The 18,345-nt window shown below is 51.9% G+C and overlaps 1 protein-coding gene across 1 annotated transcript in view; it reads right to left on the reverse strand.

Annotated features, from left to right (window-relative positions):
* Positions 1–527: 527 nt before the first annotated feature.
* LOC307219539 (maestro heat-like repeat-containing protein family member 1) overlaps positions 528–18,345 on the reverse strand; it is a gene marked incomplete at its 5' end in the record, with an annotated part of 132,738 nt that continues 114,920 nt past the window's right edge. Inside the window, one exon of the mRNA XM_079982797.1 lies at positions 528–670. Within this exon, the coding sequence (XP_079838923.1) occupies positions 605–670 (66 nt within the window). The 3' untranslated portion in view covers positions 528–604. The remainder of the gene's footprint in view (positions 671–18,345) is intronic.

Raw genomic sequence — 18,345 nt, forward strand, 5'->3', positions numbered from 1 at the left:
TGCAGGCTGGGCGCGTGCGCCAAGTTCAAATGTACAGGCGAGCAGCACAGAAGGTAGCCCGGATAGGGAACCAGGTCCTAAAGCCCGCCGGAAGGAGGGGGAAGAATCATCAGGGTCTGCGTCAGAGGAGTCCAGAAAGGATGAAACCCTAGCGGGCAGGAGGGCCCAGAGGAGAAAAGAACTTAGGAAAAGGTGGAGCAAAGCGAGAGTGTTAAACTGGTGTGGAAGGGGCGGAGACTCAGACGGGACTTCGCCGGTCTAAGGTCGAGACGTAGAGCTGTGCGCTGCAGCTTTAAAATGGAAACTGAACCTCAATAAAGACTTTTGTACATAACTACAGCCTAGCGTTGGTCCTCTGTGAGCTGGGACCTGGAGGCAGCTCTGACAATCATCTTTGCCTCAGTCTTCTCTGATAAAGAAAACAATGCCCGACCTGAAGAATTTGGAGCAAATGATTCAGCAGAGGAAACACAGCCCAGAAGAACTAAGGAGATAGTACAAGAATACTTGGCTAGTTTAGATGTATTCAAGTCTCCAGGGCCAGATGAACTGCATCCAAGAGTATTAAAAGAACTGGCAGATGTGATCTCAGAACCACTGGCAGTCATCTTTGAGAATTCCTGAAGAACAGGCGAAGTCCTGGCAGACTGGAGGAGGGCAAATGTTGTCCCTATTTTCAAAAAGGGGAAAAGAGAGGACCCAAATAATTACCGCCCAGTCAGTCTGACATCAATACCAGGGAAGATTCTGGAGCAGATCATTAAGCAAACAGTCTGTGAGCACCTAGAAAGGAATGCTGTGATCACCAATAGTCAGCATGGATTTCTGAAAAATAAGTCATGTCAGACTAACCTGATCTCGTTTTTTGACAGAATTACAAGCCTGGTAGATGAAGGGAATGCAGTGGATGTAGCCTACCATGATTTCAGCAAGGCATTTGACAAGGTGCCCCATGATATTCTTGTAAAGAAGCTGGTAAAATGCGGGCTTGACTATGCTACCACTCAGTGGATTTGTAACTGGCTGACTGACCGAACCCAAAGGGTGCTCATCAATGGTTCCTCTTCATCCTGGAGAAGAGTGACTAGTGGGGTGCCACAGGGTTCTGTCTTGGGCCCGGTCTTATTCAACATCTTTATCAATGACTTGGATGATGGACTCAAGGGCATCCTGATCAAATTTGCAGATGACACCAAACTGGGAGGGGTGGCTAACACCCCAGAGGACAGGATCACACTTCAAAATGATCTTGACAGATTAGAGAACTGGGCCAAAACAAACAAGATGAATTTTAACAGGGAGAAATGTAAAGTATTGCACTTGGGCAAAAAAAATGAGAGGCACAAATACAAAATGGGTGACACCTGGCTTGAGAGCAATACATGTGAAAAGGATCTAGGAGTCTTGGTTGACCACAAACTTGACATGAGCCAACAGTATGACGCGGCAGCTAAAAAAGCCAATGCAATTCTGGGCTGCATCAATAGGAGTATTGCATCTAGATCAAGGGAAGTAATAGTGCCACTGTATTCTGCTCTGGTCAGACCTCACCTGGAGTACTGTGTCCAGTTCTGGGCACCACAGTTCAAGAAGGACACTGACAAACTGAAACGTGTCCAGAGGAGGGCAACCAAAATGGTCAAAGGCCTGGAAACGATGCCTTATGAGGAACAGCTAAGGGAGCTGGGCATGTTTAGCCTGGAGAAGAGGAGGTTAAGGGGTGATATGATAGCCATGTTCAAAGATATAAAAGGATGTCACATAGAGGAGGGAGAAAGGTTGTTTTCTGCTGCTCCAGAGAAGCGGACACGGAGCAATGGCTCCAAACTACAAGAAAGAAGATTCCACCTAAACATTAGGAAGAACTTCCTGACAGTAAGAGCTGTTCGACAGTGGAATTTGTGCCAAGGAGTGTGGTGGAGTCTCCTTCTTTGGAGGTCTTTAAGCAGAGGTGTGACAACCATATGTCAGGAATGCTCTGATGGTGTTTCCGGCTTGGCAGGGATTTGGACTCGATGGCCCTTGTGGTCTCTTCCAACTCTATGATTCTATGATTCTATGATTCTATTACAGACCTTTGAAAGAATGGTTAATACAACCATTGAAGGAAGTCTGTAATGAAATATTGGAGGGGAAAAGGGCACCAGAGTCGTGGAAGGAAGCTTATATTACACTTATACCGAAAACAGAGACTGAAAAGACACAGCTTAAGAATTACCGCCCCATATTGCTGCTTAATGTGGATTACAATTTTTTTGCAGATATTTTGGCTAAAAGATTAAAAAAGGTGTTAGTAGAAGAAATTCATAAAGACCAAGCGGGCTTTCTCCCGGGCAGACATTTGTCTGATAATATGAGGAATATAATTAATATTCTAGAAAAATTACAAGTGAATATCAATACTAAGGCAGTTTTGATTTTTGTGGATGCAGAGAAGGCCTTTGACAACATTTCTTGGAGTTTTATGAAGAAGAATCTACAGGGGATGGGGGTAGGTCAAGGTTTTGAAAATGGTATAGGTGCAATTTATTCAGAACAAAAGGCAAAATTAATTGTGAACAATGTAGTGACAGAAGAGTTTAGGATTGAGAAAGGGACACGACAAGGCTGCCCAATTTCTCCATTGCTCTTTATATCGGTCCTTGAGGTTTTGGTAAACATGATTAGAAAGGACCAAGAGGTTAAAGGTATACAACTGGGATCTAAACAGTACTAAACAGTACAAATTGAAAGCATTTGCTGATGATTTAGTATTGACTTTACAGGAGCCAGAATCTAGTACTAAAAGAGTACTGGAACTGATTCAAGAATTCAGACAGGTAGCAGGTTTTAAGTTGAACAAGATGAAAACTAAGGTTTTAGAGAAAAACTTAACTGTGAATGAGAGAGAGAAGTTTCAGGAGGAGACAGGACTAACATTGGTTAAGAAAGTGAAATATTTAGGGGTTAACATGACTGCTAAGAATGTGAACTTATTTAAGGATAATTATGAAAAATGTTGGATTGAAGTGAAAAGGGACTTAGAAATATGGTCAAATTTGAAGTTATCATTGTTAGGCCGAATTGCTGTGATAAAAATGAATGTATTGCCAAGTTGTTTTTGTTTCAAACATTGCAAATTCTGGACAAGATGGATTGTTTCAAGAAGTGGCAGAAAGATATTTCTAGATTTGTCTGGCAGGGCAAGAAGCCTAGAATAAAATTTAAGATATTAACTGATGCTAAAGAAAGAGGTGGATTTGCCCTGCCATAGTAAAAAACTTTACTATGAATCAGCTGCTTTTTGCTGGCTGAGAGAATGGCTGCTTCTTGAAAACACTGACGTGCTGGATCTAGAAGGTTTCAATAATGCATTTGGTTGGCATGCATATTTGTGGTATGATAAGGTAAAAGCACATAAAGCGTTTAAAAACCATATTGTTAGAAAAGCACTGTTCAATGATTGGATAAGATATAAGGATTTGTTAGAAAAGAAAACCCCAAGATGGTTGTCACCAATGGAAGCGAAGGCACAGAAAAAACTCAATATGGAGGACAAATGGCCGAAATATTGGGAAATTTGGAACAAGATGGTGACAGAATAAAATTGCAGAGCTTTGAAAAATTGAAAAATAAAGTGCGAGATTGGCTCCATTATTACCAAATAATGGAGGCATAAAATTTGGACAAAAAAGTTGGCTTCCAGGTGGAAAAATCAAAATTGGAAACAGAATTGTTAGATCCAAAAACTAAGCATTTGTCAAGAATGTATAACTTGTTGCTGAAATGGAACACTCAGGATGAAACGGTGAAATCTGCTATGATTAAATGGGCACAAGATGTTGGACATAACATAATGATGGCTGACTGGGAACAGTTATGGACCACAGGTATGAAATTTACGACATGTAATGCCCTAAGAGAGAATTTAATGAAAATGATTTACAGGTGATACATGACACCAGTCAAGCTTGCAAAAAATTATCATTTACCCGCCAATAAATGTTGGAAATGTAATGAGACTGAAGGTACATTCTATCACCTTTGGTGGACATGCCCAAGGATTAAGACATTCTGGGAAATGATTTATAATGAAATGAAAAAGGTATTCAAATATACCTTCCTGAAGAAACCAGAGGCCTTTCTCCTGGGCATGGTCGGCCAATTGGTGCCAAAGAAGGATAGAACATTATTAATGTCTGCAACAACAGCAGCAAGAATACTCATCGCAAAGGATTGGAAGACACAAGATTTACCCACCCGGGAAGAATGGCAGATGAAGTTGATGGACTATATGGAATTGGCGGAAATGACTGGCAGAATCCGAGACCAGGGAGAAGAGTCGGTGGAAGAAGACTAGAAAAGTTTAAAGTTACGACGATCTGCGCTGCTGCTTCTGCCTCTTCTAGCTGTCAAAGCCTCGATGACCTGCGATGCTCCCTCCGCCCCTTCTGGCTGTCATACCCTCGACGACCTGTGCTGCTGCCTCTTCTGCAGCCCCTTCTGGCTGTCAAAGACTCGACAAACTGTGCTGCTGCCTCTGCCCCTTCTGGCTGTCAAAGCCTCGACGACCTGCGCTGCTGCCTCTGCCTCTTCTGGCTGTCAAAGCCTCGATGACCTGTGCTGCTGCCGCTGCCCCTCTGGCTGTCAAAGGCTCAACGACATGTGCTGCTGTCTCTGCCTCTTCTGGCTGTCAAAGACTCGACAACCTGCGCTGCTGCCGCTGCCCCGTCTGGCTGTCAAAGCCTCAACGACCTGCGCTGCTGCCGCAGCCCCTTCTGGCTGTCAAAGCCTTGAGAACCTGTGCTGCTTCCTCTGCCTCTTCTGGCTTTCAAAGAATTGATAACCTGTGCTGCTGCCTCTGCTTCTTCTGGCTGTAAAAGCCTCGATGACCTGTGCTGCTGCCTCTGCCTCTTTTGGCTGTCAAAGCATCAACGACCTGTGCTGCTGCCTCTGCCTCTTCAGCCTGTAAAAGACTCAACAACCTGCGCTGCTGTCTCTGCCCCTTCTGGCTGTCAAAGACTCGATGACCTGTGCTGCTGCCTCTGCCTCTTCTGGCTGTCAAAGACTCGACAACCTGTGCTGCTGCATCTGCTTCTTCTACCTGTCAAAGCCTCGATGACCTGTTCTGCTGCCACAGCACCTTCTGGCTGTCAAAGCCTCGATGACCTGCGCTGCTGCCTCTGCCTCTTCTGGCGGTCAAAGCCTCGATGACCTGTGCTGCTGCCGCTGCCCCTCTGGCTGTCAAAGTTTCAACGACATGTGCTGCTGCCTCTGCCTCTTCTGGCTGTCAAAGACCAGACAACCTGAGCTGCTGCCGCAGCCCCTTCTGGCTGTCAAAGTCTCGAAAACCTGTGCTGCTGCCTCTGCCTCTTCTGGCTGTCAAAGAATTGACAACCTGTGCTGCTGCCTCTGCTTCTTCTGGCTGTAAAAGCCTCGATGACCTGCGCTGCTGTGAGGATAACCTGAGCTTACAGGGTTAAAACAGCTCAGAGTGTACGCACTGCCCACTGTTGGGAGGGGGGAGATTCTACGTCATGTCCGAGAGTCTCCAGTCTTTGTTCTTTTCCTCTACTTTCGCTTTTGAGGAGAGAGGACGTGTTTTCACGATGCTGTTCGCTGTGATAGATAATGGATAGTCTGCTGTAAATAAACTGCTTTTAGCTGCTAATATCCTGAGTGGACTTTATTTTAGCACACTGAAGAAAGCTCTGAAGAAGTTTTTGCAGCTTTCTCTTGCTGCGTAAACTCTGCGTTTTTTTGCTCAGAGCCTTTGGAATGTGGCCTTTGAAGTCCAGCAGAGCTGTGCAGCCGAAGTGGGCTGGACACCAGGGCTTATCTGAGCAATAAATCATCTACTATCTAAGAGGTTATGGACGGTAATTGCAATTAGAGGAAGCTGCTTTGATGTCCGGTGGAGAGCCTGTTTGGAATGCTGTGTGCTTACAAAGGCTGTAAAAAGTGAGACGCTGCTGTTTTTGCTGCCGGAAGAAAAAAAGACCTGCTCTGCCTGGGAGAAAGCAGGGAGACTGGCTGCAAGCTGTGTGCTGCAAAGAGTCGCTGGATGCCTCTCCTTTGAAGCTGGCTGGAACGTGTGAGTACTTCAAGCCCCATGGGAGCACTGGGGGAGGAGATGGCTGAGCTCCAGGACTTTTATGATGTCCCGTTTGAAAAGCTCACAGCCCAGTCCTGGGATATCTGGGTTAGAAGAGTAAGGGGGTGGTTTCTGGCCACAGGGCTCTGGAGCATAGCCCAGAAGGAGCCGGCCCCACCCATGCCACTTACTTCTGAAGATGACGCAGCAGGCTTTGAGGCTGCTTTGCTGGAGGATAGACAGCAGAGAATGCAAAGGGAGCTCTGCATGTTGAAAGCCAGCGTAAATGTTTCGCTGTTGCCCCACTTGGAGGGCGTTGAGTCGGCTCAGGCCGCTTGGCAGTTGCTGAGGAGTCTGTGTGCAAGCTCAGCAAGAGACCAGGGCCTTAAGAAAGCCGAGAACAGGGAGGAAGCGGAGAGCCCGGAGGGGGCTGCTGGCCATGTTCCTGAAGTTACAGCTGGGAGTAGCTGCTTTGTCTCCGAGGGGCCGTGTGATGTTGAGGCCTACAACCAGAGTGCTGGGGAGCGTGCAGGCCCAGGCTGTGCACCCAAAGGTGGGGGTGCTGGGAACAAAGGAATGGCTGAAGAGGGAGCTGTGAGAGCTGTTGCTACGCGTCGCCGCTGTTATCGCTGTGGCTCCCCCTCCCATCTGGTGAGAGACTGTCCAGTCGAGGCACAGGAACAGCCGAAGGCCATCTCCCGTAGCAACCAGATAAAGAGCTCTTCTTCAAAGCGTGGGAAAGGCAAGCCGAAGGCAGCTGGCAGAGACACTGAATGTAAACATTTGGCAGCCTCTATGGCTGCTGTCAAGAGTTGTCAACAGGATGCTGTGCTGACTTTTGTTATAGACAGTGGAGCTTCGCATCACTTAGTGCCATCTGCAGGATTCCTGGAGAACTGCACCTCTGTAACTTCTGGGAAGACTGTGTGTTTAGCAGATGGGAGTAAACACCCACTCACGCAGACTGGCTCACTGTTTTGTTCTTTCTTACAGGATTCAATCCAGGCTTTTGTTGTTCCAGGACTGTCTTGCGCGTTGCTGTCTGTCAGCGCCCTTCTTGCTGAAAACTACAAAGTGTGTTTTGAGAACAATAAGTGTTCTATTTCTAAGAATGGACAGCACCTAGTCAGTGTTGAATGTAAAGACAGGTTGTTTGTGATAAATGCTTCTTTTGCAGGTACAGGTGGCACGGAGGTGGCTCAAGCACAGTGTGCCAACGTTCCAGTTCATGATGCGTGTGCTCACTTATGGCACCGACGCATGGCTCACGTGTCCTGGGGGTCAGTGAAGAAGATCCCAGAGTGTACGCAAGGGTGCAAAATGAAACCTTGTGCTAAGTTTCTAGATTGCAGAGCGTGCAAGTCTGCAAAGGTAAAAACGTGCACATACCCAAGGTCTGAAAGGGTGACCACTAGGGCTTTTCAATTAATTCATGCAGATTTGTCAGGTCCCATGTCTGTGACCAGTTTGGGCGGAGCCAAATATGCGCTGGTTCTGATTGATGACCATACTCGGAACTCTTGGACCTTCACGATCCAACACAAAAGTGAGGCTGCACCTCTAATTAAAGATTGGATTGCGGCTGTGGAACTGCAGTTTTCCACACGGGTGCAAAGCTTTCAGAGCGATCGCGGTGGGGAGTTCACCGGGTCTGCACTGCAAAGTTTCTTCCGCAAAAAGGGGATTCAACACAGATTGACCTCTCCGCACTCTCCCCAACAGAATGGGATTGCGGAAAGACGGAACAGGACTCTAGGGGAGATGTCTGCAGCTCTTTTGTTTGATGCCGGGCTCCCACAGCGCTTTTGGGGGGAGGCTTGGCGAACGGCCAACTTTGTTCTGAACAGGTCGTTCAATTCAGTGGTAGGTGACACCCCGTACTTCTTGTTGCACGGAAAGCAACCGAAACTGCACTATTTTCGTGTTTTTGGTTGTGAGTCTTTGGTTGTGAGCCGTGGGTAGCCGCTGGGTTTACCGTCTTAAGCCTACAGCGACAGGAGAACCGCAGTATAAGGCCAGATTAGTGGCGAGAGGATTCACGCAGCGCAGGGGGTTGCATTACACGGAAACGTATGCTCCCACCTGTAGGAGTGAATCTCTACGTTTGCTTTTGGCCATAGCTGCACAAAGAGGGTTGCTGGTGCATCATTTTGATGTGGACGTTGCTTACTTGAACTCAGACCTCCAGGAGGATTTGTACATGCTTCCTCCTCCAGGGTTTGAGGGCAATGAGCGAGGTACTGTGTGGAAACTTCACAAGTCAATTTACGGCCTGAAACAGTCGGCCAGGAATTGGAACTTGTGCCTGAATGAAGCTTTGGAGAAGCTAGGTTTCAGGAAGAGTCTTGCTGACAGTTGCTTGTTCCTTAGAGGATCAGGAGACTCACAGGAACTGGTGTTATTCTTTGTTGATGACATCATCCATATTGGAAAGACAGACAAACAGGTGCAGAAGTTTGCCAAAGAGCTTGGGAAGCGGTTTCAGCTCAAGAACCTGGGTGCAGTAAAGATCTACCTAGGCGTGCAGATAGCGAGAACTGAGGATGGTAGCTTCTTGCTCAGTCAGAAAGGCAAGATTGAACAGTTGCTTGAGAAGTTCAGAATGTCCAATTGTGCAGGAGTTCGGACACCCATGGAGACGAACTTCGTGAAAGATAGCCAGCAAGCAGAAAGTGTCGAGTTTGAGAATGCTGAGCTCTTTCAGTCAGCTCTAGGTAGTCTGTTGTATCTGTCCCAATGGAGCAGACCAGACATTGCCTTTGCTACCAATCTGTTAAGTAGGGAAGCGTCAAAGCCCAGTGTGAGTGCTTGGCACGGTATCAAGCGGGTACTGCGCTACCTGCAGCATACCAAAGACTTCTGTCTTAAGCTGCCAGCTGAAGGTGAGGCGAAGCTCACATGCTATGCGGACAGCGACTGGGCGAATTCGCAGGACCGCAAGTCTGTGTCTGGGTTGGTGGTAAAGTTTGGGAAGTCACTAGTTGGGTGGAAGTCCCGGAAGCAAAGTCTCATTGCGCTGTCTTCTACTGAGGCTGAATTCAGTGCATTGTCAGATTTGTGCCGGGAACTAGAGTTCTATAGATGCTTGGTGCAAGAGATCTATGGAGATTGTAGCTTGCCCATCACGGTTTGGGAAGACAATCAACCTTGTTTGAAATTGGCTGAATCTACGCAATTTAAGGCCAGAACCAAGCATCTGGACATACGTTTCCAAAATGTGTGTCAGAGTGTTCAGTCAGGTTTGATTCGGCTGAAGTATTGTGCCAGTCACAGTAACCTGGCCGATGGATTCACCAAACCTTTAAGCTTCCAGCGTCATGGGGAGTTTTGTGGTGGTTTGGAGTTGGGGGTAAGTTCTGTACTTACTCCCCCCACAGTGGTGCAGCGCGAGAGGGGGTGTGAGGATAACCTGAGCTTACAGGGTTAAAACAGCTCAGAGTGTACGCACTGCCCACTGTTGGGAGGGGGGAGATTCTACGTCATGTCCGAGAGTCTCCAGTCTTTGTTCTTTTCCTCTACTTTCGCTTTTGAGGAGAGAGGACGTGTTTTCACGATGCTGTTCGCTGTGATAGATAATGGATAGTCTGCTGTAAATAAACTGCTTTTAGCTGCTAATATCCTGAGTGGACTTTATTTTAGCACACTGAAGAAAGCTCTGAAGAAGTTTTTGCAGCTTTCTCTTGCTGCGTAAACTCTGCGTTTTTTTGCTCAGAGCCTTTGGAATGTGGCCTTTGAAGTCCAGCAGAGCTGTGCAGCCGAAGTGGGCTGGACACCAGGGCTTATCTGAGCAATAAATCATCTACTATCTAAGAGCTGCTGCCTCTGCCTCTTCTGGCTGTAAAAGACTCGACAACCTGTGCTGCTGCCTCTGCCCATTCTGGCTGTCAAAACCTCGACGACCTGTGCTGCTGCCTCTGCCTCTTCTGGCTGTCAAAGACTGGACAACCTGTGTTGCTGCATCTGCTTCTTCTGGCTGTAAAAGACTCGACAACATGTGCTGCTGCCTCTGCCCATTCTGGCTGTCAAAGCCTCGATGACCTGCGCTGCTGCCTCTGCCTCTTCTGGCGGTCAAAGCCTCGATGACCTGTGCTGCTGCCGCTGCCCCTCTGGCTGTCAAAGTTTCAACGACATGTGCTGCTGCCTCTGCCCCTTCTGGCTGTCAAAGCCTCGACGACCTGCGCTGCTGCCTCTGCCTCTTCTGGCTGTCAAAGCCTCGACGACCTTCGCTGGTGCTTATGCTCCTTCAGGCTGTCAAAGCCTCGACAACCTCTGCGTCTTCTGGCTGTAAAAGCCTCGACCACCTGCACAGCTGCCTCTGCTTCTTCTGGCTGTAAAAGACATGACAACCTGTGCTGCTGCCTCTGCTTCTTCTGGCTGTAAAAGCCTCGATGACCTGTGCTGCTGCCGCAGCCCCTTCTGGCTGTCAAAGCCTTGATAACCTGCGCTGCTGCCTCTGCCTCTCCAGGCTGTCAAAGCCTCAATGACCTGCGCTGCTGCCTCTGCTTCTTCTGGCTGTCAAAGCCTCACCGACCTACGCTGCTGCCTCCGCCTCTTCTGGCTGTCAATGCCACAACAACGTGCGCTGCTGCTGCAGCCCCTTCTGGCTGTCAAAGCCGCGACGACCTGTGCTGCTGTATCTGTCTCTTCTGGCTGTCAAAGAATTGACAACCTGCGCTGTTGCCGCAGCTCCTTCTGGCTGTCAAAGCCTCGATGACCTGTGCTGCTACCGCAGCCTCTTCTGGCTGTCAAAGACTCGATGACCCGTACTGCTGCCTCTGCCCCTTCAGGCTGTCAAAGAATCGACAATCTCCGCTGCTGCGACAGCCCATTCTGGCTGTCAAACCCTCGATGACCTGTGATGCTGCCTCTGCCTATTCTGGCTGTCAAAGCCTCGGTGACTTGTGCTGCTGCCGCTGTCCCGTCTGGCTGTCAAAGCCTCAATGACCTGCACTGCTGCGTCCGCCTCTTCTGGCTGTCAAAGAATCGACAACTTGTGGTGCTGCCGCAGCCCTTTCTCACTGTCAAAGCCTCGATGACCTGCGCTGCTGCCTCTGCCTCTTCTGGCTGTCGAAGACTCGACAACCTGTGCTCCTGCGACTGCCCCTTCTGGCTGTCAAAGCCTCGACGACCTGTGCTGCTGCCTCTGCCTCTTCTGGCTGTCAAAGCCTCAACGACCTGCACTGCTGCCTCCGCCTCTTCTGGCTTTGAAAGCCGTGACGACGTGCGCTGCTGCCACAGCCCCTTCTGGCTGTCAAAGCCTCGATGACCTGCGCTGCTGCTGCTGCCTCTTCTGGCTGTCGAAGACTCGACAACCTGCGCTCCTGCGACTGCTCCTTCTGTCTGTCAAAGCCTCGATGACCTGCGCTGCTGCCGCAGCCCCTTCTGCCTGTCAAAGCCTTTGATGACCTGCGATGCTGGCGCATCCCCTTCTGGCTGTCAAAGCATCGGTGACTTGCGCTGCTGCCTCTGCCTCTTATGGCTGTCAAAGCCTCGACGACCTGTGCTGCTGCCTCTGCTTCTTCTGGCTGTCAAAGCCTCAACGACCTGTGCTGCTGCCTCTGCCTCTTCTGCTTGTCAAAGACTTGACAACCTGCGCTGCTGCGACTGCCACTTCTGGCTGTCAAAGCCTCGACGACCTGTGCTGCTGCCTCTTGCCTCTTCTGGCTGTCAAAGCCTCGACGAACTGCGCTGCTGCCTCTGCCTCTTCTGGCTGTCAAAGCCTCTATGACCTGCGCTGCTGCCTCTTCCTCTTCTGGCTGTCAAAGACTCGACAACCTGTGCTGCTGCCTCTGCCCCTTCTGGCTGCCAAAGCCTTAACGAGCTGTGCTGCTGCCTCTGCCTCTTCTGTTTGTCAAAGACTTGACAACCTGTGCTGATGCGACTGCCACTTCTGGCTGTCAAACCCTCGACGACCTGCGCAGCTGCCTCTGCTTCTTCTGGGTCTTAAAGCCTCGATGACCTGCGCTGCTGCCGCAGCCCCTTCTTGCTGTCAAAGGATCGATGACCTGCGCTGCTGCGTCTGCGTCTTCTGGCTGTCAAAGCCTCGATGGCCTGCGGTGCTGCCTCTGCCTCTTCTGGCTGTCAAAAAGTCGACATCCTGTGCTGCTGCCTCTGCTTCTTCTGTCTGTCAAGGCTTCGACGACCTGTGCTTCTGCCTCTGCCTCTTCTGCTTGTCAAAGACTCGACAACCTGCGCTGCTGCGACTGCCCCTTTTGGCTGTCCAAGCCTCAACGACATGTGCTGCTGCGACTGCCCCGTCTGGCTACCAAAGCCTCAACAACCTGTGCTGCTGCCTCTGCCTCTTCTGGCTGTCAAAGACTCGATGACCTGTGCTGCTGCCTCTGCTTCTTCTGGCTGTCAAAGCCTCGATGACCTGCGCTGCTGCCTCTGCCTCTTCTGGCTGTCACAGACTCGACAACCTGTGCTGCTGCCTCTGCTTCTTCTGGCTTTAAAAGCCTGCATGACCTGTGCTGCTGCCGCAGCCCCTTCTTGCTGTCAAAGCATCGATGACCTGCGCTGCTGCGTCTGCGTCTTCTAGCTGTCAAAGCCTAGATGGCCTGCGGTGCTGCCTCTGCCTCTTCTGGCTGTCAAAAACTCGACAACCTGTGCTGCTGCCTCTGCTTCTTCTGTCTGTCAAAGCCTCGACGACCTGTGCTGCTGCCTCTGCCTCTTCTGGCTGTCAAAGCCTCGACGACCTGTGCTGCTGCGACTGCCCCTTCTGGGTGTCAAAGCCTCGATGACCTGTGCTGCTGCCTCTTGCCTCTTCTAGCTGTCAAAGACTCGACAACCTGTACTGCTGCCTCTACATCTTCTGGATTTAAAATCCTTCATGACCTGTGCTGCTGCCGCAGCCCCTTCTGGCTGTCAAAGCCTCGATGACCTGCGCTGCTGCCGCAGACCCTTCTGGCTGTCAAAGCATCAATGACCTGCGCTGCTGCCTCTGCCTCTTCTGCTTGTCAAAGACTCGACAACCTGCGCTGCTGCGACTGCCAATTCTGGCTGTCAAAGCCTCGACGACCTGCGCAGCTGCCTCTGCTTCTTCTGGCTGTCAAAGCCTCGACGACCTGTGCTGCTGCGAGTGCCCCGTCTGGCTATCAAAGCATCAACAACCTCTGCTGCTGCCTCTGCCTCTTCTGGCTGTCAAAGACTCGACAACCTGTGCTGCTGCCTCTGCTTCTTCTGGCTTTAAAAGCCTGCATGACCTGTGCTGCTGCCACAGACCCTTCTGGCTGTCAAAGCCTCGATGACCTGCCCTGCTGCCGCAGCCTCTTCTGGCTATCAAAGCATCGGTGACCTGCGCTGCTGCGTCTGCGTCTTCTGGCTGTCAAAGCCTCGATGGCCTGCGGTGCTGCCTCTGCCTCTTCTGGCTGTCAAAAATTCGACAACCTGTGCTGCTGCCTCTGCTTCTTCTGCCTGTCAAAGCCTCGACGACCTGTGCTGCTGCCTCTGCCTCTTCTGCTTGTTAAAGACTTGACAACCTGCGCTGCTGCGACTGCCACTTCTGGCTGTCAAAGCCTCGACGACCTGTGCTGCTGCCTCTGCCTCTTCTGGCTGTCAAAGACTCAACGACCTGTGCTGCTGCTATGCCTCTTCTGGCTGTCAAAGCCTCGACGACCTGTGCTGCTGCCTCTGCCTCTTCTGGCTGTCAAAGACTCAACGACCTGTGCTGCTGCGACTGCCACTTCTAGCTGTCAAAGCTTCAATGACATGCACTGCTGCGTTCGCCTCTTCTGGCTGTCAAAGAATCGACAACTTGTGCTGCCGCCGCAGCCCTTTCTCACTGTCAAAGCCTCGATGGCTTGCGGTGCTGCCTCTGCCTCTTCTGGCTGTCAAAAATTCGACAACCTGTGCTGCTGCCTCTGCTTCTTCTGCCTGTCAAAGCCTCAACGACCTGCACTGCTGCCTCCGCCTCTTCTGGCTTTCAAAGCCGTGACGTCGTGCGCTGCTGCCACAGCCCCTTCTGGCTGTCAAAGCCTCGATAACCTGTGCTGCTGCCGCAGCCACCTCTGACTTTCAAAGGCTCGAAGACCTGCGCTGCTGCTGCTGCCTCTTCTGGCTGTCGAAGACTCGACAACCTGCGCTCCTGCGACTGCTCCTTCTGTCTGTCAAAGCCTCGATGACCTGCGCTGCTGCCGCAGCCCCTTCTGGCTGTCAAAGCCTTTGATGACCTGCGCTGCTGGCGCATCCCCTTCTGGCTGTCAAAGCATCGGTGACTTGCGCTGCTGCCTCTGCCTCTTATGGCTGTCAAAGCCAAGACAACATGTGCTGCTGCCTCTGCTTCTTCTGGCTGTCAAAGCCTCGACGACCTGTGCTGCTGCCTCTGCCTCTTCTGGCTGTCAAAAACTCGACAACCTGTGCTGCTGCCTCTGCTTCTTCTGTCTGTCAAGGCCTTGACGACCTATGCTGCTGCCTCTGCCTCTTCTGCTTGTCAAAGACTTGACAACCTGCGCTGCTGCGACTGCCACTTCTGGCTGTCAAAGCCTCGACGACCTGTGCTGCTGCCTCTGCCTCTTCTGGATGTCAAAGCCTCGACGACCTGTGCTGCTGCCTCTGCTTCTACTGGATGTCAAAGCCTCGACGAACTGCGCAGCTGCCTCTGCTTCTTCTTGGTGTCAAAGCCCCGACGACCTATGCTGCTGCCTCTGCCTCTTCTGCTTGTCAAAGACTCGACAATCTGTGCTGCTGCGACTGCCACTTCTGGCTGTCAAAGCCTCAATGACCTGCGCTGCTGCCTCTGCCTCTTCTGGATGTCAAAGACTCGACAACCTGCGCTGCTGCCTCTGCTTCTTGTGGCTTTAAAAGCCTGCATGACCTGTGCTGCCGCCGCAGCCCCTTCTGGCTGTCAAAAATTCGACGACCTGTGCTGCTGCCTCTTCTTCTTGTGGCTGTCAAAGCCTCGACGACCGGTGCTGCTGCCTCTGCCTCTTCTGCTTGTCAAAGACTCGACAACCTGCGCTGCTGCGACTGCCACTTCTGGCTGTCAAAGCCACGACGACCTGTGCTGCTGCCTCTTGCCTCTTCTGGCTGTCAAAGCCTCGACGACCTGCGCTGCTGCCTCTGCCTCTTCTGGCTGTCAAAGACTCGACAACCTGTGCTGCTCCCTCTGCTTCTTCTGGCTTTAAACGCCTGCATGACCTGTGCTGCTGCCGCAGCCCCTTCTTGCTGTCAAAGCATTGATGACCTGCGCTGCTGCGTCTGCGTCTTCTAGCTGTCAAAGCCTAGATGGCCTGCGGTGCTGCCTCTGCCTCTTCTGGCTGTCAAAAACTCAACAACCTGTGCTGCTGCCTCTGCCTCTTCTGGCTGTCAAAGCCCCGACGACCTGTGCTGCTGCCTCTGCCTCTTCTGGCTGTCAAAGCCTCAACGAGCTGTGCTGCTGCGACTGCCCCTTCTGGGTGTCAAAGCCTCGATGACCTGTGCTGCTGCTATGCCTCTTCTGGCTGTCAAAGCCTCGACAACCTGTACTGCTGCCTCTACTTCTTCTGGCTTTAAAATCCTTCATGACCTGTGCTGCTGCCGCAGCCCCTTCTGGCTGTCAAAGCCTCGATGACCTGCGCTGCTGCCGCAGACCCTTCTGGCTGTCAAAGCATCGATGACCTGCGCTGCTGCCTCTGCCTCCTCTGCTTGTCAAAGACTCGACAACCTGCGCTGCTGCGACTGCCAATTCTGGCTGTCAAAGCCTCGACGACCTGCGCAGCTGCCTCTGCTTCTTCTGTCTGTCAAAGCCTCGACGACCTGTGCTGCTGCCTCTGCCGCTTCTGGCTGTCAAAGCCTCGACGACCTGCGCTGCTGCCTCTTCCTCTTCTGGCTGTCAAAGCCTCGAGGACGACCTGTGCTGCTGCCTCTGCGTCTGCTGGCTATGAAAACCTCGACGACCTGCGCTGCTGCCTCTGGCCCTTCTGGCTGTCAAAGCCTCGATCACCTGAGCTGCTACCGCAGCCCCTTCTGGCTGTCAAAGCATCGATGACCTGGGCTGCTGCGAGTGCACCGTCTGGCTATCAAAGCATCAACAACCTCTGCTGCTGCCTCTGCCTCTTCTGGCTGTCAAAGACTCGACAACCTGTGCTGCTGCCTCTGCTTCTTCTGGCTGTCAAAAACTCGACAACCTGTGCTGCTGCCTCTGCCTCTTCTGGCTGTCAAAGCCTCGACGACCTGTGCTGCTGCCTCTGCCTCTTCTGGCTGTCAAAGCCTCAACGAGCTGTGCTGCTGCGACTGCCCCTTCTGGGTGTCAAAGCCTCGATGACCTGTGCTGCTGCTATGCCTCTTCTGGCTGTCAAAGCCTCGACAACCTGTACTGCTGCCTCTACTTCTTCTGGCTTTAAAATCCTTCATGACCTGTGCTGCTGCCGCAGCCCCTTCTGGCTGTCAAAGCCTTTGATGACCTGCGCTGCTGGCACATCCCCTTCTGGCTGTCAAAGCATCGGTGACTTGGGCTGCTGCCTCTGCCTCTTATGGCTGTCAAAGCCAAGACAACCTGTGCTGCTGCCTCTGCTTCTTCTGGCTGTCAAAGCCTCGACGACCTGTGCTGCTGCCTCTGCCTCTTCTGGCTGTCAAAAACTCAACAACCTGTGCTGCTGCCTCTGCTTCTTCTGTCTGTCAAGGCCTCGACGACCTATGCTGCTGCCTCTGCCTCTTCTGCTTGTCAAAGACTTGACAACCTGCGCAGCTGCGACTGCCACTTCTGGCTGTCAAAGCCTCGACGACCTGTGCTGCTGCCTCTGCCTCTTCTGGATGTCAAAGCCTCGACAACCTGTGCTGCTGCCTCTGCTTCTACTGGATGTCAAAGCCTCGACGAACTGCGCAGCTGCCTCTGCCTCTTCTGCTTGTCAAAGACTCGACAATCTGCGCTGCTGCGACTGCCACTTCTGGCTGTCATGCCTCAATGACCTGCGCTGCTGCCTCTGCCTCTTCTGGCTGTCAAAGCCTCGACGAACTGCGCTGCTGCCTCTGCCTCTTCTGGCTGTCAAAGACTCGACAACCTGTGCTGCTGCCTCTGCTTCTTCTGGCTTTAAAAGCCTGCATGACCTGTGCTGCTGCCGCAGCCCCTTCTTGCTGTCAAAGCATTGATGACCAGCGCTGCTGCGTCTGCGTCTTCTAGCTGTCAAAGCTTAGATGGCCTGCGGTGCTGCCTCTGCCTCTTCTGGCTGTCAAAAACTCGACAACCTGTGCTGCTGCCTCTGCCTCTTCTGGCTGTCAAAGCCTCGACGACCTGTGCTGCTGCCTCTGCCTCTTCTGGCTGTCAAAGCCTCAACGAGCTGTGCTGCTGCGACTGCCCCTTCTGGGTGTCAAAGCCTCGATGACCTGTACTGCTGCCTCTACTTCTTCTGGCTTTAAAATCCTTCATGACCTGTGCTGCTGCCGCAGCCCCTTCTGGCTGTCAAAGCCTCAATGACCTGCGCTGCTGCCTCTGCCTCTTCTGCTTGTCAAAGACTCGACAACCTGCGCTGCTGCGACTGCCACTTCTGGCTGTCATAGCCTCAACGACCTGTGCTGCTGCAACTGCCCCTTCTGACTGTCAAAGCCTCGACGATCTGTGCTGCTGCCGTTGTCCCGTCTGGATATCAATGCCTCAACTACATGTGATGCTGCCTCTGCCTCTTCTGGCTGTCAAAGTTTTGACAACCTGCGCTGCTGCCTCTGCCTCTTCTGGCTGTCAAAGCCTCGATGACCTGCGCTGCTGCCTCTGCCTCTTCTGCTTGTCAAAGACTCGACAACCTGCGCTGCTGCGACTGCCACTTCTGGCTGTCAAAGCCTCGACGACCTGTGCTGCTGCGAGTGCACCGTCTGGCTATCAAAGCATCAACAACCTCTGCTGCTGCCTCTGCCTCTTCTGGCTGTCAAAGACTCGACAACCTGTGCTGCTGCCTCTGCTTCTTCTGGCTTTAAAAGCCTGCATGACCTGTGCTGCTGCCACAGACCCTTCTGGCTGTCAAAGCCTCAATGACCTGCCCTGCTGCCGCAGCCCCTTCTGGCTATCAAAGCATCGGTGACCTGCGCTGCTGCATCTGCGTCTTCTGGCTGTCAAAGCCTCGATGGCCTGCGGTGCTGCCTCTGCCTCTTCTGGCTGTCAAAAATTCGACAACCTGTGCTGCTGCCTCTGCTTCTTCTGCCTGTCAAAGCCTCGATGACCTGTGCTGCTGCCTCTGCCTCTTCTGCTTGTTAAAGACTTGACAACCTGCGCTGCTGCGACTGCCACTTCTGGCTGTCAAAGCCTCGACGACCTGTGCTGCTGCCTCTGCCTCTTCTGGCTGTCAAAGACTCAATGACCTGTGCTG

This window comes from Podarcis cretensis (genome assembly GCF_951804945.1).
Source record: "Podarcis cretensis genome assembly, chromosome: 7".
NCBI classification, from domain to species: domain Eukaryota; kingdom Metazoa; phylum Chordata; class Lepidosauria; order Squamata; family Lacertidae; genus Podarcis; species Podarcis cretensis.